This window comes from Helianthus annuus, chromosome 14, assembly GCF_002127325.2.
Source record: "Helianthus annuus cultivar XRQ/B chromosome 14, HanXRQr2.0-SUNRISE, whole genome shotgun sequence".
In the NCBI taxonomy this organism is placed as follows: domain Eukaryota; kingdom Viridiplantae; phylum Streptophyta; class Magnoliopsida; order Asterales; family Asteraceae; genus Helianthus; species Helianthus annuus.
Genome location: NC_035446.2, coordinates 163244432 through 163267342, shown reverse-complemented (window position 1 = coordinate 163267342; position 22911 = coordinate 163244432). Strand labels below are relative to the sequence as shown.

The window sequence follows — 22911 nt, the reverse complement described above, 5'->3', positions numbered from 1 at the left end:
GCCCGTCCACCGGACGGGTATAGAACTAGTTTCTCTATGTTTGGACGCCACCCGACAAAATTGATTGGTTACGGTTAAACTAAATATCAAGTTACATACATTTCTGTGTTTTATTTTAAACAAGTTAAAGACATTGTTGATATCTAAGACTTATCCTAAAATAATTTATTTGGGTAGACATGAAATGTCGTGTTTTGATTGTTTTTTAAATCATGCTTTGATGTTTTTTTAAGTCATCTCTAGCCGACCACCAGGCTTTATTATATCATACTAGTTATCCTATCCGCCGCGCGTTGCGGCTGCATCGAAACATATAGTAACTCGAATTTATACAGTCGAGTGAACACGTATTTTGTTTGACCCGGCTTGTTTCAAAGCAAAATTTACACCAAAATGTAGAATAACTGAAAAAGTATATAAAAACACGAAAATTTATTATATTTGAGTTTTACTCATATCCGAAAATGTTAAGTTGAAACATAAACTAACTTGAAATTATATCAACACATACATAATAGGTAATCGATAAAAGAACTAAATGTGAAACGTGTGAAATAATTACATTTTTTTTACAGTGTGATATAATTACATGAAACAATTACATTTTCTTTTAACTGTGTGATATACTTACATTAATTAATTGGATGATTATCTTTCACATTATTTAAATTATAGCATCTTACGAATGTATTATTTTTGTGTAATAATATTATATAAACTTTGCAAGATAAATCAAAAAGTGATTGAGACATTATTTGGTTAGGAAGATATGTTGATATTGGCATGACGCGTATCTACGGAATTATAGCAGCAAAATAATGTTGTTTTAGGAAAAAGAAAACGTCAAATAAGAAAACGTTAAATTCTAATACGACTTGTATCAATAGCAAACTTTCAACCATTATTAGTTTCAAATTTACCTACAGATTTTTTATTTTTTACCCACAGGATTTAACCCATTGTTTTTGACTTTCGGTGTTTTTCCTAACTCACTTTATGTCTTTCTCTCACACACACAATCTGTGGTTGAAGTCGAACAACCACCCAGCATCACCCACCAAATCGACACAGCTACTGGCGCAACAACCAAGCTGCCATCACCACCGCCACATCACAACCACCAGAGCGCCAGCCAGCCATCCACCTTAGGACTCTCACCTTCACCGTCGGAAAGCCGTAACCATTATCTTCCTTATCACGACCCACCTGCAAATCAACAAATGGCGACGGGTCTCTCTCTCTCTAGAAATCGTAACTTTTTCTCTCTAAAAAACCCTAACGCCATACATTTCGTACACATCGGACAACCACCACCTCCATCACCACACGACCGATGCCACCATAGTCACCGGATAAGGAAGATGAAAGCCACCACCACACCTCAACAACCTCCGCCGCGACCCGCTTTTCTACCTCTCTTTCTCCCTCCCACCTTCTCTGCTGAGCTTTAATGGTGGATTTCGTCCAAACATTTGTGTTCGTCCTGATGGTCAATGGTGGCAGTTTTCTCCGGCCGTGGTAAATGATGATGGTGCGGAATCGTTAAGAAAAATCCATCCATAAATAAAAAAACCAAAAAAGTGACATAGACTAATAGTAATATGACATGTGGTTGTTGTCGGTGGCATATGCCACCGACCGTTTGTTTTAATAGTATATAAATATGCTTTAGTGGGTGATTATTCTTTTAACAAGTGACAAAATTAGCCAATTAGGGGGTGTTTATTAGCAGGTTTGATATCGATTAAACCGAACAGAAAAATCCATTAGGTTTTCGGTCCTCAAATAGTATCCAACTAGTGTTAACAACTCCCCCCCTCCCTTGCGGGACGGTTGGCGTAAAATCGCGCTACAAGCGTTGGGGGCATAAAATTGTGCTAACCAAATAATGACAAAAGCCGGGAAAAACGTAAAATATAAACATGAATTTCTAATATCAAGGTACTCACGTGAAGTTTATAACAACACCTTGAGGTAGCTTTGATGACATGTACGTTTGTAGTACTTTGAATAATTGTACATTACTACTCACAACCCGGTTTCAACAATTTATATCCAGAAGTAGATAAATTTAGATATGTCGCAATGTCACACTTAAAACATGCACATTTTAAAAGTTGTAAGAGTAATACAAAAACATACTCAAAATTATTTATAACAATAAACTAATTTTAGAAAATAAGTTAACATAAAAAGGGTAAAAAGGTTAATATTTGTTAGAAAGAAAAAACATGAAGCAAATGATGTCTTGTTTGTGCGATGTCGCGTAGTTGTTAGTCTTAATCAGAGATGGGTAGGGTTGGATTTCGGAGACCTGAAATGAGTTGAATTGAGAAGGAAGAAAGTGTTTGGACATACAATTTATCTTCCGTTATTACATGTCGCTGGAAGTTGAAGGTGTCGATTGAAAAAACAAAAACTAGGTTGAAAAGAAGGATAAAAGGTTATGACGGTTGAGATTTGTGGAACAAATCTATAATCTGGTTGCTTTTTAGGGTTTAAAATATGTTATAATTTTATAAAATCCATCTTATATAAATTATATCTACATCTACATAAACATTAAAAGAAAAATAAAAATATGAGAAAAATGGTGATCTTGTTAACCTTATATCTACATCTAATTTGTATTTTCCCTTGAATTTGATTTGATTCGAATTGATTCAGATTCATTTAAATTTAAAATATGTATAAAAATAATATACATAAATAATAAATCTATACTATATAATAAAAGAAACCTTATTTTGGACACATATCATTCAATGAGGGCATTAATAATTTATAGATAAATTTTAAATTAAAAATATTTAAATACTATATTAGAATTTTATCTTGATTGTAAATCTAAAGTCTAAAATATGTTTTAAATCTAATCTATAATTTAAGGATTTAATTTTGATTTGAAATTATTAAAATAAAAGTATAGATTATAAAAGGAAAACAAAAATATATGCTAATACATCACTCGACGGAATAAGTAAAAGGCTTGGTCCTGGACGAATAGTTTTTTTAATATTGAGTGGTTTGAATCCATATGAATGAATCATATATTAATTTTAATAACCGGGTTGATGACAAATCTTAGAAACCTGATTTTGGACATATGTCATTCAATGAGGGTATTAATAATTTATAGATAAATTTTAAATGGTTTTGTCAAGAATAGAAAAAATCATTATTTAATATTCAATATATTACACCCAATATTTAGAATTAAACTCCACTTCATTCTACATATTAGGTATGTTATTTTACTCTTCATCATATTATCTATGTCACATAGAATACATCATGTTTTTTTAGATAAGTTTACCATGTCAAATAAGTAATATTTTATTTACCTTTAATCAAATGAGAAATTTTTTTAAATTATCTTAAAAAATTCTACATATATGTGTTTTGAAACAAGGTAAACTCTTAACATACATATTTTTCCTACTGTAACTAAGATGTAGAGGTGTGTGAAAGGTATCTTTACATTCGGAATGTTATAACCTTTTTTTTTAAATTTAGATTTACTTAGTTGCCGTATAGTGTCTCATGTCTTTATTTTTTCACTTATATATATATGTTTCATTGGTTCAATTGTACATGTAAAGTATTACACTATACATAGTATTCTCAACTATAGTTAATTGGTTTTATTGATTCAATTTTCGTCTATTCATTTACATTACTTTTATTTGTCTAGAAGTCCTTTTTCAGGCCTTTCAAATGGTATGAGACATATTACATTATCAATAATTTTTATTGGTTTCCTTACTAATTGTGATAAAAGTAATTATTTCGTACAATTCATATTGGTTTATAGCTTTGAATACGAGCATATCTTATATTAATGTTGGTGATAGCGAAAGTGAGGAAACTATATTTAGATGGTAGAAAATATTATTATGCCAAAATTAATCCTTCTGAATAATCTATTATCAGATAAAATCAGACATGTTACCTTTGAACAAGAAAATGTCACAACAAATATTAGTAGTGGTACAAAATTTTAAGTTCCTATGACAAATCCTAAAATAAATAACATATCATATTATTATGAATGGCTATAAAAACTCCAATATTTATTTCGTATTTGGTCTGCATATTGCTCTATATTATATATACTTAGATCATATTATGAACATATTTTTTTATTTAATATTATAATTATGATTCACCCCGTGTAACACACGGGGTTATAACCTAGTAAAATATATAAAAACTTCCATTTTATTTATATCAACTATTAGCCCAAGGCCCAATCCATTTCTAAATGCGCCAGTTTCTCCACTCTCCTTGTTCGATAGGTTCTAGTTCCACCCACCCTCCAGGTTTTTTCTTGACTCGAATACCTCAAATCTTACTTGTGAACTACTAACTGGTGTTTCAGTCGTGAGTTATTATGGTGTTTCTCCGTAAAAACAATCACATAACACCCTTTCATTAAACTAAAAAAAAACTTTAATGACTGCAGCTCCATATTACCGATCCATCTTCACCCAATTCCTCGAATACACCCAGCAAAAAAACCTCCCAAACGGCAGAACACTTCACGCACACATCATCAAAACCGGCTCCATACACTGCTCTTACATCGCCAACACCCTCGTTAACTTCTACGCCAAATGCCACCGCTTACCCGAAGCTCATCTTGCCTTTGAAAGCATCGAAAACAAAGACGTTGTCTCATGGAACTCATTAATCAATGGATACTCTCAACTGGGTGGGCCCCAGAACTCCGTCATTGTCATGCACCTGTTCAAGAAAATGATGAGCCAAGCGCATTTGGTGCTACCTGATGCACGTACTTTTGCAGGTGTTTTTACTGCTGCGTCGGCTTTAGGGGACTGTTTTGGAGGGAAACAAGGTCATACGGTTACTGTTAAGTTGGGAAGATGTGATGACATTTTTGTTGGTAGTTCTTTGTTGAACATGTATTGTAAAGCGGGGTTGGTTGAAGATGCTCGCAAGGTGTTTGATGAAATGCCTGAGAGAAATTCGATTTCTTGGGCTACTATGATTTCCGGGTATTCGATGCAGAGGATTTGTGGGGAGGCTTTAGAGCTTTTTAGGGAGTTGGTAGCTTACGAAGAGGCGTACGTGAACGAGTTTGTCGTCACAAGCATTTTAAGCGCGTTTACTTTGCCTGAATATGTTCACATCGGATCGCAAATTCATTGTCTTGGACTTAAACATGGGTTGTTATCTCATGTGTCTGTCGGTAACGCGATTGTCACGATGTATTCGAAGTGTGGAAGCTTGGATGAGGCTGTAAAAGCATTTGATTTGTCGAGTAATAAGAACTCTATCACATGGTCTGCGATGATCACCGGCTATGCACAGGGTGGAGATCATAAAAAGGCATTGGAATTGTTCTCGAAAATGCATTTTAACGGGTTAGTTGCTAGTGAATTTACGCTAGTTGGGGTCCTTAACGCTTGTAGTGATGGTACGGCTATTGGTGAGGGAAAAGAGGCACATGCATACTCGATTAAACTAGGGTTCCAATATCAAATATACATAATGACGGCCGTAGTTGATATGTACGCTAAATGCGGTTTCTTAGACGATGCTCGAAAGGGGTTTGATCATTTACAAGAACCAGACGTTGTGTTGTGGACTTCAATGATCGGAGGATACGTTCAAAACGGAGAAAACGAGCGTGCGATCGACTTGTTTTGTAAAATGCAAACGCAAGGTATCTCACCAAACGAGCCAACAATGGCGAGTGTTTTAAAAGCATGTTCAAGTCTCGCTGCACTCGAGCAAGGAAAACAAATTCACGCAACTACTATCAAACACGGATTCGGGCTCGAGGCTCCGATCGGAGGTGCACTGTCAACCATGTACGCTAAATGCGGAAGCCTAAAAGACGGAGATCTTGTATTTACGAGAATGCCATCACGAGACGTTATTTCATGGAACGCGATGATTTCTGGTCTGTCCCAGAACGGGCAAGGCGTTGAAGCACTTGAATTGTTCACGAAAATGCAGATCGAAGGTACAAAACCGGATTACGTTACTTTCGTTAACATTCTCACTGCGTGTAGCCACATGGGAATGGTGGAAAAAGGATGGGAGTATTTCAATATGATGTCGAATGAATACGGTATTACTCCAAGAATAGACCATTACGCATGCATGGTCGATCTTTTGAGCCGTGGTGGAAAGCTCAATGAAGCAAAAGATTTTATCGAATCCGCTCCGATTGATCATGGTCTATGTTTATGGCGTATACTGTTAAGTGCTTGTAGGAATTATCATAACTATGAGTTAGGAGCGTATGCGGGTGAGAAACTAATGGAATTGGGGTCACAAGAATCTTCTGCATATGTGTTGTTGTCGAGTATTTATAAGGCTCTTGGAAGATTGAGCGATGTTGAACGGGTTAGACGAATGATGAGTGTTCGTGGGGTGAGTAAGGAGCCAGGGTGTAGCTGGATCGAGCTTAAGAGTCACAATCATGTGTTTGTCGTTGGAGACCAGTTACATCCGCAAGTTGACGAAATACGTTTGGAGCTAAATAGATTGAGTAAAGTGATGAAAGATGAAGGTTACCATCCTGAATCTGATTTAAATTTTGCGGATTTGGAGGTGTGAGATTCTCTGATTGATTAGGATCATGAATCATACTCCCTGGTCGAGATTTTTTATTTATTTATTTTATATATTTTTAGTTTTAATACTCGACAAACAGGACAACTGCAAATACTTTGAACCTTGAATTAAACTGTATTTGATGATTTGAAACAATGTGCAGCATCTAAAATTTTGATGAAGCACATTCAGGTATGTTTTTTTGTTAAGCATTCATTCGATTTGTTACATGAGCACAAACACAACATGAGTTTTAGCGGGTTGACATGAACACAACATTTAAAATTACAAATGTCAAGTAGAAAATGTAAGTTTGGGTATAAATTAGCCAGTTAGTTTTAATTACGGCATAGAACATTTTCTTTAAAAATGTATATAAATTTCAGGTCAACTCGCAAACCCACCATGTCGACCCAAACATGGATGCTAAGCTAAACGTGTACATGGGTTTGACCTGAAACTGACCGCTATCCATTTGGACTAAACCCAAATACATGAATTCATGTTAGGGTTGATCGTATAAAAAAATAACATCCCTAACTCTACTCTTGTAGCTCAGTTTCGGTTTTATTTCTATATAAACCTTTTGATAAACATAGCATGGTCGATATATTTTTGGGTTGAATCCTATCTATAATAGTGATGAAAATAGTATGATAATAGTTTGAATCATATACCTTACACCTTTTCAATTTATAGCTATTATGTCGATAAATTTAAACAAGGACACTACGTAGAGAGTGAAGTGGGCTAAAGTAACTTAGCTTGGTTTTTGAGAATATCAACCTCAAATATTCCTTACAATTCGGGTCAATACTCAATACTAGTCAATGATGGTCATTTAGAGTCGACTTTGACCAACAATGATCAATGATAATCTAAATAACTCACTATGACCGATATAATCAATTAAGACCTAATATGACATAATAAAGCCGTCGTGGGCCATTAAGACTTGTATGACTTGCTATTGCCTGAATAAAGCTTGCCATGGTCATTAAGACTTGCATGACTACTTACTATCACTTGAAATCAATATTGGTCACATATGACCCACTATGCCTTGACAATTGACATGACTCTTAAGATCCAATATGGCTACGTATAGTTCATAGTATAAGTCATCCTGACAACAATCTAACCCATTAAGGTCTAGTACTCATGAAGCGATTCATGACAAAATTAGACAAGTTAAATGAGGTCGTAACCGCGTATCGATACACGTGGCATCAAAAGCATAGTTGTGTTTGGGCAATGGGTGATCGAAGGATTTCATCGTCCTTTGACATACCCAAACAAACGACATAATCAAAATCAATTCCATCTATTTACATGGTTGTTTCTGCTGCTGTATGATTTAGACCAAATCATTCACCAAAAGGAGTTAACTAGACCCAACATAAAATGCACACACAAACCTATACATGCATAACAATACATATGCAAATTTATATGCGAATAATATCACATACACAAATCTATACGCGCATAATATCACAAAATCTTATTAAGAAAAGCCCAATACACAAGTAAAATTAGATACACAACTACTAGTCGCGTGAGTCATTACTATATACATGAATCGACATTATCATATATGTATAGTAAACCAAAAGAAATATATATATTTTTGTGACTTTTCTAAATACAAATATACACTAGTGTATATTTATGTTATCCCTTGAGCCGATTTATAATAGATCGTTAATGTTTAGTTTGGGCTTTAAATGGGCTACAACTGAAGCAAATAACTGAGTGGATTGGACTGAGCGTAACTCCAGCTTTACGTATATATCAGCCCTAACCTTCCTCTCATTTCTCGCAGCTAGGGTTTCAAACTTTCACGGCAGCCTTCATCGCAGTTCACTCCACCTTCAATCAATGGGTAACTTTTCAATTCCGATCTGTTTTTCCGACAATTTTCTTTATTTTCCATTACACTAATTGATTTCTTCCTCAAAATTGATTGCAATACACAGCTCGAATCAAGGTTCATGAGCTCAGGTTCAAAACAAAGGCTGATTTGTTTGCTCAGTTGAAAGATCTCAAGGCCGAACTAGCTCTTCTCCGTGTTGCCAAAGTTACCGGTGGTGCTCCCAACAAGCTCTCCAAGATGTATGTATCTATCTCTATATCCTTATATTGTTTAGTTTGATTGTTATTATAGCTATTTTCACTATGTTTACATTTCAGAGTGATTAATTTTTGTTTTTTTACTCACAATATTGTTTAATGTTATTCACTAGATCGAGATTAACGTATCCGTTTTCTACTTTTGTTGCATATTGTGAACATTTTTGTTTGAATATATCATATATGGATGTGTAATTGTGTAGATTGTTTGATAGTGGCATGTAAGAGTCTCTGATTGAGCTAGAACACATTAAGTTGCTCTGCATTAGAGTAGTAGTTCATGGTGAATAACTTTTTTGAGTGTGGTAATCATTTTGCTTTATAGTGCTTTTGTATATTTAATTCTAGTTAGATAACTTATTCTAATGCATAGCTGCTTGAAGTGTGGATACAGTTTAATTTTCGTTGTTGTTTATTATCCGCGGCATTTATGTGTCTCTACTTTGGCATAGAGTTTTTGGGCTTGTGTTTTTAATGTTAGTAGATTCGATATATGTAACTTGTATCCTTTGCAGAAAAGTGGTGAGGACATCAATTGCGCAGGTGCTGACTGTGATTTCACAGACTCAGAAGGCTGCTCTTAGGGATGCCTACAAGAAGAAGAAGTATTTGCCTCTTGACTTGCGTCCCAAGAAAACCAGAGCCATTCGTAGACGTCTAACCAAGCATCAGGTGAGGACATCAATTTGTTTTTAAGTTGGTTCTTGTATTTGTTTTGAAATTTCTACAAATGCGCATAAAATGTTTTGTTACCTTGATTGAAGACACATCTTATCAGATTGTTTTATTTTGATACAGGCTTCATTGAAGACCGAAAGAGAGAAGAAGAAAGAGAAGTACTTCCCATTGAGGAAGTATGCTATCAAGGCGTAAGGTCAAAACTATCAAGGAGGATATCTAGGTGTGTAATTCTCTTTCCAGTTTTTTATTTGTACGGTTCATCAGAAATATGTATTCGTTAGTTTGATTGCAACGTTAGTTTGGTTGCAACGACAGACCTTGCTTTTTTTATTTTAAGTACCTATTTGACTTGTTTTTTGAAGGCAATTTACAGTTGTTTCGTTGGTTCATTATGCACTATGTTAGTTCCATGGGTTGAATCTTGTAACATCAAAATAATTTATATGGGCAAAAGCAATGATTAATTCTTGGAGCTGAGGGTCTTAGTGGGAGCAACCTTTCTATCCTTTTTTTAAATATCAAATTTACGTATTTTGATTTTATATAATATAAAATAATATATAAAATGACTATTTTATAATTACTTTTTGCAATTTGCTTATTTTCACATTTTTAAGTTTTTTTTACGTTTACAGTTTTTTTTTTTTGCATCTTACTTATCATACGTTAGCTACCTTACCTATTTCATTGCCATTTTGATCACAAAGCTACTCTGGTTCCTACCAATACTGAAACCATTTGTTACACTCTGGTTGTCAACGCCATCAACCATTAACCACCTCGGCACCCAGCCATCATTGGCAGTAAATTTGGCTGTTTGAAAGTTAAAACCGTCTTTCCTTGGTTGCATGAGTACACTGCGTTGACGCACCCTCACATGCACTACACCTCAGGAACACGAGAACACCATGACCCTCCCTCTCTTGGTTTTGTTGCAAGACATTTCGCCATATGTTGGCAAGGCGATACAGATACTTCACTGATAACTTTGAACTTTATTTTGGTGTTTGGTAGACGACTAAACCCTAATTTGGGGGAAGATGAAGTCTATCTTAACCAATTAAATATTTAATGAAATAGATGCAAACTGATAATCGATTATGAACAATGAATATGTTTCGAACCACAAAAATCCGGACATGTAAGTAATCAAAGCTCTTATAATCGGACCTGCAAACAATCTCTCCTCAAGATGATCCCCGGCTCAATTGCGAAACGAATGCCAACTCAATCGCACTTCCAAACAATTGTGCTATCCAGAAAGAACAATTGTAGTATTCATTAAAAGCTATTGCGCAGTTGACTGGCTCAACGCACCATCCAAACAAAACAATTGTTGTGGACCGGTTCAAATTGACGATGAAATCTATTAAAACTTTTTTGAACGATTGAATGGCTGCGTAAGATGTTTTCTTCGTAATATCTATTTTTCTGTGTTATGTAAAATTTAATTAGAAAGGATATATGAATTTTTGGGTTAGGTATATATGAAATTATTAAGTTTGTAGGTGAAATGCAAATTCTCCCTTCATATATTAACTCTTTAAACTTATTTATTTTCTTTTTAACAAATGACATAGCGTTCCTTCTATAGAATGAAATGAAATTCGAAAAGAATTAGAATTTTATAGAACGAAATGAAATCTGAAAAGAATTGGAATGTGCGGCCTTTTGATTCTCACCAATCAAAATTATTTTTTTTATGATTTCTTTTTTCATTTGTTTATATTGGTTTAAATGGAACATTATTCCACATCATGAAAATTAACGATAAAACATCTCGCTTATGTGAAGCACACGTGTTGCTTATGTGGCGTGATAAAGCCCTTAGGGGCTTTATCTCACACCAGCCAACCTTATATTGTTTGTTTTAACAAAATGATGAATTTGAATTGAACAACATATGGAAGGAATCTATATTCCAATTTCTTTTAGATTCCGCTCTATTATGTGAAATAAATATGGGTGTAAACGAGCCGAGCCGAACCGACCTAGGGTGGGCTCAGGCTCGGCTCGTTTAAAAATCGAATCGAGCCGGCTCATTTTTCTTAACGAGCTGGAAATATGGGCTCGGGCTCGGCTCGTCAAAAGCTTGGGCCAGCTCGTGGCTCGTTTGTTAAAAAAAAGGTTTATATTTTTATATTTTTTACACATAATGATATACATAAAACCAAAAAACAATAAATAAAACAGATTTTGGCTAATAGAATAGTAATTTTGGGCGAACTATAAATCAAACGAACAAGAAAATATTCTATGTTACTTCCCTTAATATATATATTTTTTTAAATCAATATTACTAATTAATACTATAGCTTAACAATATATTTCTTTCAATAAAAAATAACCATGTTACTAATTAAACCACATTTCTTAAATATATTAGAACATGTACGCGCGCACACACATATATAATTTGGGGTTTAATTTAAACGAGCGAGCCAACGAGCCAACTAACGAGCGAGCCATGAATCGAACCTACCTTGTCTCGGGCTCGGCTTGTATACAACCGAGCTGAGCCGAGCCGGATTCGCATGAATGATTTGGGGTTTAATTTTTATAGACCAGAATGATTTCAGTTAACTAGGATGGGTTTCGGGGCGCAAAGTGCAAATTCGCATTGAACAAATTTTTTTTAGCTAATAGTAAAACCAAACCTAATGTAACCAAGAAAATGCTTTTTAGCTTTTAATTGGTTAATCTGTATCAGTTAATTCAGTTTGTAGTTCGGTGACCTTCACTTCAGTCCTTCAAGATTGAAAGTAATGATATACATGAAAGAAAAAAAAAAAAGAGCAACTGAATGACCAAGGAAATGTAACGAGGGTTTTAGCTAATATATGTTAGTTTGATATACCATTGGGGCCAATCACGTAATTAATTTTAAATTTAAGGTATTAAATGATTTATCTTTAATTAATCAACTTTTTGATAATTTGTAATAATTTTATAAAAGAAAATCTAATGTTCTATGATTAATTGTAATATATGAGGAGTTTATATAAATTTAAAAGTCAATGAGAAATGTTATTTTCTCTGTTAGAACTCCCATATAAATGTTATAGAAAACCTAACCTATTTTATCATTAAAGTTTACATCGAAGTCTATAAGGCTCGGGTTTTCGTAAAACCTATATTGAAATGTGAATAGATAAACCCATTATAAAACGTATTTTAGCGCATAAACAACATCATATATTATAGAAAAGACAAATTCAATTTAAATTCAATCTTATTGGTCAATATCAATCCTAAGTGGTGAATTTATTTCCCATAGTAGTCTCATCTTTTTCATCTTGTTTGTTTTATGGTCACCCGTTAAAAAATCGTGACAATGTTAATCAGATGCCTACATGACTGTTGAGTTGTGATTATTATTGGTCAATACAAAAAAGTTGGATTATTTATATATAATTTGCCATTTTTAGATAATTAAAAAAGGTCACTTCATTTGCCAACTCAAGAGCCACATAAGCATCTGATTAAGGCCGTCAGATTTTTTTAACGGGAGACCATAAAACAAAGATTATGAAAAAGGTGGGACTAATATAGGAAATAAATATAGTTGAGATTATTATTGAGCAATACAAAAAAGTTAGATTATTTAAATCCAATTTACCCATAGAAAATTGTAGTTATAATATAAATAAAATGTAAAAAATAATTAAGTATTAAATAGTTACATGAAAGCCCATACAAGTAATTTTAAAAGTATCAATAGATAAGCTTACACTTTTCATATAAAATAAACTAGTGGATGTTTACCACGTTTTGTTGTGGATTCGAAATATAGATATGACGAAGATGTTAAAATTTGTAACGTCACTTTTCATTTCGCGAAAAAAATTGAGAAGTGAAAATAACATAAACCTCCCCCCTCACCCCACCCCACCCACACACACCAAAAATATTAATAAAAAAATAATAAGTTTTAAGTAAAAAACAAAGCAAGAAGAAAAAAGAGTTCCCAAACGAATGTAAAAAAAACTAAGAAAAAATAACTTTTATTAAAGTTTAGGGACTGTGTAGTAACTTTTTTATAGTTCAGGAGCAACAATATAAACCAGATTACTAAACCCAAAAAAAAGTTATACTAAATAAGCTTTAGAGGTATTAGTGAAACATTTGCCCCTGATAACATATTTGGTGACATCAGTAGCATATGACGGGTGAAAAAAAATATGAAGTTAGTTATCCTACTAAAAGAAACGTTGTTAAAAGAAGCTATCAACGTTTCTTTATAAAGGTTTATATAATTTTGTGAGCGTGTTGGTTTGTCTTTTACACTTTAGAAGTTCTCCAACATGCCCCTGACAACAATTTTGTTACAAAAAAGTCATTCCCAAAATACACTTTACTATAAATTTCACCAATAACCAACCAAAAACACATAATAGACTATTTTCTACTGACAAGAAGCTTCCAAAGCACCCACATGTGCACAAAATATGAATAACTCTGTAACATTTTCTAAAATAAATAACAACCTGTATCCTGCGAACCCATAAAAATAAGAATCAGCATAAAGCTTCGCATAGAACAAATTTATACAAAATCACAGTACAATACAGAATGATGAAGACCTTACCATTAACGTCTTCACATATGACTCGAGCTTTGATGATTCTAGCTACAACAACGGTCTTTAAAGCCACCCGAAAGTCTTTGACAACTTGTCTCGTCTTAGAACTCTTTGACAACCACCCTTGATAATACGTTTAAGCTTACGTATGGTTGGTCTTTCATAGCTTGTTTGAATTTCGGTTAGCTAGGCTTGAAAAAGCGTTGTTCAATTGGGCATGTATAATGGACCTTTTAGCGGTCATAATCGTACATATGTTTTGACCTTTTTTTGTAATATTTTGGATGTGTGGTTGGGAACTAGAATGCAGGTTTCACCATTGCACAAAAATTGGCTGCATATATATGTTAATGATTTAGTAAGCTTAAAATGGATCGTTTTCCACACGCAATATTCATGGAATGATGAAGACGTTCTGTTGAAATGAAATTCTTGATTATCAAGTTGATTTTCAGGAAGATATATTCACACAACTGCATGTATAATGGTTGAGATCCTGTACAAACAGTGCTAACTGTAAGAACAGATCCAAACCATTGATAGTTTAAATCAAGGGTTGAGGTTAATTATAAATAAAACCCTTACAATTAAAAATGAGTACTAACAAGTTAGGGACAATTTCGTAAAATTGCTAGTCATTTGACCATTTTCAATTAAATACAAATTTCATCAAAGTTTTTTAAACTAAAATAACTTTTATATACTTCATTATTTTTTAAAAAAATATATACCATAAAATCAAGTATTTTTTATCTTTAATATGAGTACCATATTGCTATGCCTTTTTTTAATTTATAAAAGTAACTTTTAAAAAAGTTACCAAAAGTTGTTTTATAATTGTTCTGATAATGTGCTGATTATGTGTTAGTTATAATATAATACAAACAAACACCAAAAGTAGATATAATCAGCACATCTGATGTGGATGGAAAACGATTGAGGATGCTGTGCTAATGTCATTTATGTTGATAATGGAGAACGATTGAGGACGGTGTGGTGATAATGAAGAACGATTAAAGATGTTATGCTAATTATATAGTGTTGTGCTGATTATATTTTTTGTGGTGGTTCCTACAGGTTGGTTCGATCTTGGAGAGTTACTAGATCATGGATATGTTAAAAAATTCAAACTTTGATTTTAATTAAACTTGTATGGATTTAGGGATGTTTTAATAATTATTTTTAATTAGTTATAAGTAAATATGGTGAAAAGGTCTAAATTACCCCTAAACTAATTTTTTATTGAGGGACACTTGTCAATTATGTGTTGGTTCTTACGGTTCTTACAAACATAAGTGTTTGTATTTGATCTCATCTCCATACTTACATATACGTATATTCAGGGGCGGACCCACATAGAGTGGGTTGGGTCCCCGGACCCTAATGTTTTAAAATAAATTAGTGGATTCGATATATATGAAATTTGTATACGGACCCCATAAATATAATTAGGTGGACACCATAGAAAGAAAATGAAAATTGGTGTAGTGGTAAATGCTTCTTTTTACCAATAAGAGGTCAAGGGTTCAATTCTTGCATAGCTTGTTTTTTCTGTTTTTTTTAAATCTAGTTGAAACCTCGCTCTGACCCGACCCGAACGAGTACCAATCCGAAAATTTTAACGTTTTATTATGAAAATTTTGAAAACAAAAAAAACATAGACCCTATTAAAAAAAATCTTAGGTCCGCCACTACTTGTGACTAAAGTAATAAAAAAGGCTGTAATTTTCTTATTATGAATTCATCAAAGAACAATTTATTGGTCTTCATCGTACTCTTGCATTTGTCCCACACCACAAAACTTCTACAAATCTCTACCTCACACTTCATATTATCACAAAACTTCTACAAATCTCTACCTCACACTTCATATTATCACTTACTTTTACATTTTGAATTCATATTTAGCATTGAAAGAATTATTACTTTTAGTTGAGCTTGGTTCTACAATTAGAAGTCCGCTTGAAGTTCGGGTTCACGGACCACCAAGCTGGACTTGGTGTTCGACCCTACAATGTAGATCCGTCAGTGGGGGTGTGGTCTGGTTTCACAGACATGTCCACATAAGTAACATTGTGATTTGTGAATGCTCTTAGATTTGATACGAGTCTTTAACTTTGTTATATTTTTTCTTTCGATTCCGGTTTCAAATTAGGTTTCAACTGAAGCTTAGCTTCCAGCTGGATAACCAAAAAAAACAAGATTACAAACAAGACCAATTGAAGTGATAATAACAACAAGAAAGTTCGAAATATAAAATCCTATAAAACAATTCAGGTTCGTGGACCGTGGTTATGGTAGAATATCAAACACTATGCATAAAACTGCTACCAAAATCAAATAATTATGTTTAAAAAAAATAGATTAAAGTTCTCAAACCGTTTTTTGGGAGTAAACTAATGTTGGTTTTCAACTTTAGTTTTTAATTGGAGTAAACAAGTATAGATCAAACGGTTTTCAACTTTAGTTTTGATTTGGAGTAAGCTAATATAGATCAAACATGTTGGTCTCCACAAAATTCAACTTTAATAATGATAATAATAATAACAACATGAAGAAGAAAAAAATAGTCAATATTTGCATTTGAATTTCCCTCCCTATTTAAACTCCACCTCAAAGGCTCAAACCCCACATCTCATCAATGGCAATCACCACCATTACCATTACTAGTACCACCATGTCTTCTCCCTGTTCATCTGATTCAATGATGGAAGATAACATCCAACGTGCAGAGAAAATCATCCACAAGTGGAAAATCGATAGCGATTCTCACTCCACATTCGTCTCCATCTTTCATAAAAACAATACTACTGAAGCCACACTTTTCCTCTATTCCGTCTCAACTCTGCAAAGAGCCATGCATTTCCTCTCATCAAACGATAAAAAATCATCCAACCTCTCTATCGCTCAGCGGTCGATGCAAATCGCAATGAAACGGCTAGAGAAAGAGTTTCATCAACTCTTACTCGATTATATTCATCATCGTCAACACTTAATATCAATATCAAATCTCCGATTAATTGCTGAAACGATGATTCATTGCGGTTACGCAAAGGAATGCATCTCAATCTACAAAATCACTCGAAAATCAACAATCGATGAAGCTCTATCTCATCTCGGAATCCAGCAATACAAACATTCTCACATCAAAAAGATGATAACCGCTCCAGATCTTCAAAATCACGTCAAAATCTGGTTAAACGCCTTTCAAATCGCAATAAAAACAGTCTTCCGCGAGGAAAAGTTCCTTTGTGATCACGTCTTCAGTTCATATCCAGCAATCAGAAACTTATGCTTCACGAATTCAACGAAAGAAGGAGCCTTAAACTTGTTCACGTTTCCAGATCTCATCGTAGCTATTTGCAAACGACTGAAATCAGATATGTTATTCGTAAAAATGGATCTACACAATTCAATCTCGGATCAATGGCCAGAAATTGACTCACTCTTCTCACACGAATCAATCTCGTCAGTGAAACTTCAAGCTGAGTCATGTCTCCACAAACTCGGTGACTCAGTAAGAACGTTTCTCACCGAGTTGGATGAACAGATGAGAGGTAAGATGAAGAAGTCGATTGCGAATAATTTGGTTCCGGAGTATGAGGAGTTATATGTGAAGCATTTGGTGATGTTGAGTGAAGATGAGAGGTGTGTGAAGATGTTGATGAGGCTTTCGCCGGAAAAAACTGCGAAATACTAGTCGGAAAGAACTGTTTTCGGGCACGTCGGCTGTTTTAAGAAGATTGTAGCTAGTCATCTCATTCATTATTGAGCTATAAACCATAATAACATGTTGATTTGATATTACATTTGTTTTAACATATTTAAACAAGTAATCATAGATTACAATTGTATAACTAAATTTTTATTAGTGTATGGATCAACTAGTCATTCAAGTGTTATTGTGTAATGTTCTCAACTTATTGGAATGCGACAACACGATCGGATATGACAACTGACCAAAAAAGCGACGTCTACTTCCAATTTAGTGCTCATTTCGCGTGATATCGTTGGGTCAAAATGGAGAATAATGTTATCAATTACGACATCTTTAGTTAACGACATTATTGTTTTGTATTTTTTAGAATGTTTAGTAGGTTTTCCAAGCAAGAGACGGCTTGCTTGGAGGACAAGGCTCAAGGGGCTATATATAGAGTAGTAAACCTCATTTGTGAGGTGTGCATTTGTGAGCCACCACCCGGGGGAGCTCACCCGGGGTGGATCATTATCTTTTGTATTGTCTTATCACACTCAATGAAAATATCCATGTTCCAATCCTTAAAGTTTCCATCTTTCTTGTTCATTTTTGTTTGTTCTTGGCTCAAATCACCCGTCTCATTATTTTTCACCGAACCGAGACTGAAACCGGATCGTTACGGACCTATCATTTGGTATCAGAGCCTCGGTGGCTCGTTTCAATTTCGGTTTGGTCGGTTCTTCACCGGAAAACCGCTGGAGACGTAAAACGGAGTGTAGTTTTGTGTGTTGAAGAAATTTTCAGATCTGGCCACTTTATTTCTTCTTCCAGAGTATTTGTTCATCAGGTTTAGAGTGAGAAGGGGAGGTAACAAAGTAGAAAGAGAGCTGGTTAAAGTGAGAGAAACTGGTGAGTGTGAAAATGGTGATTAAAAAGTGTTATCACGATCTTACATTCTAGGGTTTCCAACACTTTTCTGCAAATAGCGAAACTTGAAGATCTCACAGATCGATCTTGTGTAATTGATTGGCGGAGCCGAAAATGCTAACGACGATGACAATAACCGCCGCCACCGGACGACGTGTCTCAAGTGCAAAGCAACCGAAGCCACAGTCTTCACCGGCGGCGACGGTGGTGCTAGATTTTGTGCTGATTGTTTCAGAGTAACCTGTTGGCTCTTCAGTTTGTCTCTGAGTTGCAACTCAAAGCCCAAAAAAAAAATTACAATGCTGGATGACGATGGTACGGGATTTTTGGTTTATGTTCTTTAAATCGGGTTTTATTTTGTCCGACGATAATGGTATGAGAAGAATCATATGTTCTCCTTTGTATTTTTGTATGGTTAAATGGAGTATGGAGCTGGAGATTCATTTGTGGTTAGACTCCGATTCCATCTTAAATCCGGATGAAATTGGTTGCTTCAGGTTCCCTTTTTTTTTGGTTCAGAGGTGGATTGCGGTGACTCATAGCGGTGGTTACTGGTTCTTGGCGGTGTTGATTAGTGGCTGCCATGGGGGTTTCAGGCAGTTAGACGGAATAAGGTGGGCGACGGCGAGGTGCTCAGTGCTCGATTGTGTCGGATTTTGAACATTGGTGCATGGTGGAGAACGTCGGAGTCGTTAGTTGGCGGCTGGGATTAGATGTCGGATTTTGGGTGGTCCCGTTGTCGGCTGAAAATGTTTGCGGCTAGGGTTAGAGCATGTTCGTTTGCATGGGCTTTGTTTGATATGATGGGCCTAATGATTGTTGTCATCATGACATGATGAGTTTTTTTTTGGGCCAATCATTTGCAATACATCAGTAAATGACGTGTGGGAGATGGATGCACAATGTGGTATGGAATTTTTTTTGCCTGTTCTTTTATTATGCGATTAAAAAAATCGTAAATTTCCATACTTTGTTTTGTGGGCCCTATGGTTGGCCATAAATTAAATGGATCTCAAAGTCAAGATACAATCATCTCCTGGCATGTATACTGTACCGGGTTTTGTTTGTTTTTATTTATTTTTTGGGCCAAAATGTTGCAAGTTTGAATTGTTAGTTTGGGCCGAGTGTTAAAAGAATTTTATTTGGGCCAAGCACTTTTAAAGTTGAGTGGGCGGGGTCATGAATTACTAGACAACTAGTGGGCCGGGAGTACAAGATTATTTTATGGGCCAACGACTTTGGTGAGTTTTGCGTTTTTGTCACCAAAGAAATTATCGGCGACTCTAGCGTTGGATCGGGAGCTAAATGCAATCTGACATAATTGAAGATTCTCATGATGAAGCTAAGTATTTAATTTTTATCATTGGAGTTTGAACCCACTCACATGCCTATTACAATTTTATCTTTAAAAAGATACGGAGCTTTGATTGACAAGATATAGGAGGGTCTACATTTGCGAGGGAAAACGACAATGAAGATTTTGGATATTTAGCCGATTTCTAAAGATTCGAAGACGATGTCAGATTTATTTTTGAAGATCATTTGAAGAATTGATAGCATCATTCTCGGGGGAATATTGTTGGGTCAAAATGGAGAATGATGTTATCAATTACGACATCTTTAGTTAACGACATTATTGTTTTGTATTTTTTAGAATGTTTAGTAGGTTTTCCAAGCAAGAGACGGCTTGCTTGGAGGACAAGGCTCAAGGGGCTATATATAGAGTAGTAAACCTCATTTGTGAGGTGTGCATTTGTGAGCCACCACCCCGGGGGAGCTCACCCGGGGTGGATCATTATCTTTTGTATTGTCTTATCACATTCAATGAAAATATCCATGTTCCAATCCTTAAAGTTTCCATCTTTCTTGTTCATTTTTGTTTGTTCTTGGCTCAAATCACCCGTCTCATTATTTTTCACCGAACCGAGACTGAAACCGGATCGTTACGGACCTATCAAATATGAATTCGACCAACACTCTTAAATGACAATTGGCAATGCCAAGGACCTCTAGCTCAAGTGTTAGGAGGACTTGAGTTCTTCTTTGATGACTCAAATTCAATTCCTGTTTGGTGCGAAAAAATAGTGAGGCATTGGTGGGCAATGATAGGAGACCCAGGGAAACCTGGGTTCGATCCTTGAGTGAGACACTGGTAATTTACCGTCGTGCCTACCGACGGGTAGGTTACTGGGTTTTCTCTGGAATTGGTGGTGGGTGCCCCCAAAATGCTCGGGATTGATTTGTCGGCCGTTAAAAAAAATTGACAATTGGCCAGATGTTCTCCTCATGTTGCACTTTGTTACCATAGAGACAACACATCAACAAAACCATCATATTGTGTCATTTGTGAATGATTATGTTTGTCTAATGCATGTTAATGCCTTCACAATTGAATCATACTGAGGAAACAAAGACGGTAGGGACTTGTGATCAAATTTTGGCTTTATATTTCATTTTATGGCCATGAATAGAATATAATATATATTTTTTTGAAGTTGGCCACCCCTACATATAATATAATTTTTTTTAGAATTTGAGCCCTTAGGAAACGGGGCTCAAAGTCCTTGTTTTATTTCACTCCCCCTTAGCTGACCCTTGTGGAGCGGAATAACAACATAATACTAAGTTTTGCTATTTAAGACTTAAAGTTTAGAAAATGAGTACTATAACTAATTCAATATCCATTTAAACACATGTAGAGAGGTGGTTATGCATAAATGATTCGATAGATGATGGTGATTCTATTATGTTTGAGGTCTTTAAATGTTGTTCATTGTTGGCCCATGTTGTATGGATCAACTAACTACTCATCCCATCAGTATTCTGTATTCTGTAATGTTCTAAACTAATTAGAGTGTAATAGCATGAACAAACATGAAACCTAACATCAATCCAACCTTATGTATTTATGACTTAATTCTAAAAATTATTCACAAATATTTTCATCATGCCTTTGTAAATGATTGTGTTTTATGTTGCATTTCAATGCCTTGACAAGCAAATCATAAGAGAAACGAGAGATCATGCGGACCGATGGCAAAATTTTGTCCTTAGATTTCATTCCTTGGCCATGATTACAATGCTCCTATCAAACATCTTACGTTGAACATGTTTGGTTCATTTCATACATCATGGTCTTTTAATTTGCTAAGTTGAAAATGTGTAAATTTGTTATAACACTAGTACATTGAATCTTAGCAAATGATTGTTAATAATATAATGCAAAATTCATATAAATGATAGGTATTTCACATCCAAGAAATGACTACTTACGTGAATTTAAATACATCATATTTATAATAAATGATAGTGTTGTTTATAATTCATATAATCAAGAAAAGTTTAAACTAACAAAAAAAAATAAGAAGAATAATTTATACAGATTTTACGTATCTTTCATTGTGTACATTAATTATGGAATGGGATCAAATACAAACACTTAAGTTTGTAAGAACCATAAGAACCAATACATAATTGACAAGTGTCCATCAATAAAAAATTAGTTTAGGGGTAATTTAGACTTTTTGACCATATTTATTTATAACTAATTAAAAATAATTACAAAAAATATAATCAGCACAACACTATATAATTAGCACAACATCATTAATCGTTCTTCATTATCAGCACATCGTCCTCGAATCGTTCTCCATTATCAACATAAACGACATTAGCACAACATCTTCAATCGTTCTCCATTATCAGCACACCAGATGTGCTGATTATATCTACTTTTGGTGTTTGTTTGTATTATTTTGTAATTAACACATAATCAGCACCTTATTAGCACAAATATAAAACACCTTTTGTTAACTTTTTTTAAAAAACACTTTTATAAATACAAAAATGTATAGCAATATGGTACTCATATTAAAGATAAAAAAATACTTGATTTTATGGTATATATTTTAAAAAAAAATAATGAAGTATATAAAAGTTATTTTAGTTTAAAAACCTTGGTGGAATTTGTATTTAATAGAAAATGGTCAAATGACTAGCAATTTTACAAAATTACCCCTAATTTGTTAGTAGTAATTTTTAATTATAAGAGTTCTATTTATAATCAATATCAACCCTTGATTTAAATTAACAATGGTTCAGATCTGTTCTTACGGTTCTTATAATTAGCACTGTTTGTACAGGATCTCAACCCCATTAATTATAGCATTAGTGTTGCCGAAAAGGACCAGACTTGCTTGAAAAGCACACCGGTGTTTCCATCTTATTTTGTAATATTGACCAAGAGAATTGCAAGTGCTTTTCTGACATAAAATTGACAATTTTAATTTGCAATCATATAAAT

At 34.3% G+C, this 22911-nt stretch overlaps 3 protein-coding genes across 3 annotated transcripts; all 3 read left to right on the top strand.

Moving 5' to 3' along the window:
* The first annotated feature begins 4267 nt into the window (after positions 1-4267).
* On the top strand, positions 4268-6791 carry LOC110904710 (pentatricopeptide repeat-containing protein At2g33680). The gene has a single exon (XM_022150555.2). The coding sequence runs from the start codon at positions 4456-4458 to the stop codon at positions 6589-6591; it is 2136 nt and encodes a 711-aa protein (XP_022006247.1). The 5' UTR covers positions 4268-4455; the 3' UTR covers positions 6592-6791.
* Positions 6792-8320: 1529 nt separating this feature from the next.
* LOC110904709 (60S ribosomal protein L35) lies at positions 8321-9794 on the top strand. Its single transcript, XM_022150554.2, has 4 exons — positions 8321-8473; positions 8568-8703; positions 9237-9393; positions 9520-9794. Exons 1-4 carry the CDS (start codon positions 8470-8472, stop codon positions 9592-9594), a joined length of 372 nt encoding a protein of 123 aa, XP_022006246.1. The 5' UTR covers positions 8321-8469; the 3' UTR covers positions 9595-9794.
* Positions 9795-16625: 6831 nt separating this feature from the next.
* On the top strand, positions 16626-17684 carry LOC110907748 (exocyst complex component EXO70H1-like). Its single transcript, XM_022152682.1, has one exon. It carries the CDS (start codon positions 16626-16628, stop codon positions 17682-17684), a length of 1059 nt encoding a protein of 352 aa, XP_022008374.1.
* The last annotated feature ends 5227 nt before the right edge of the window (positions 17685-22911 follow it).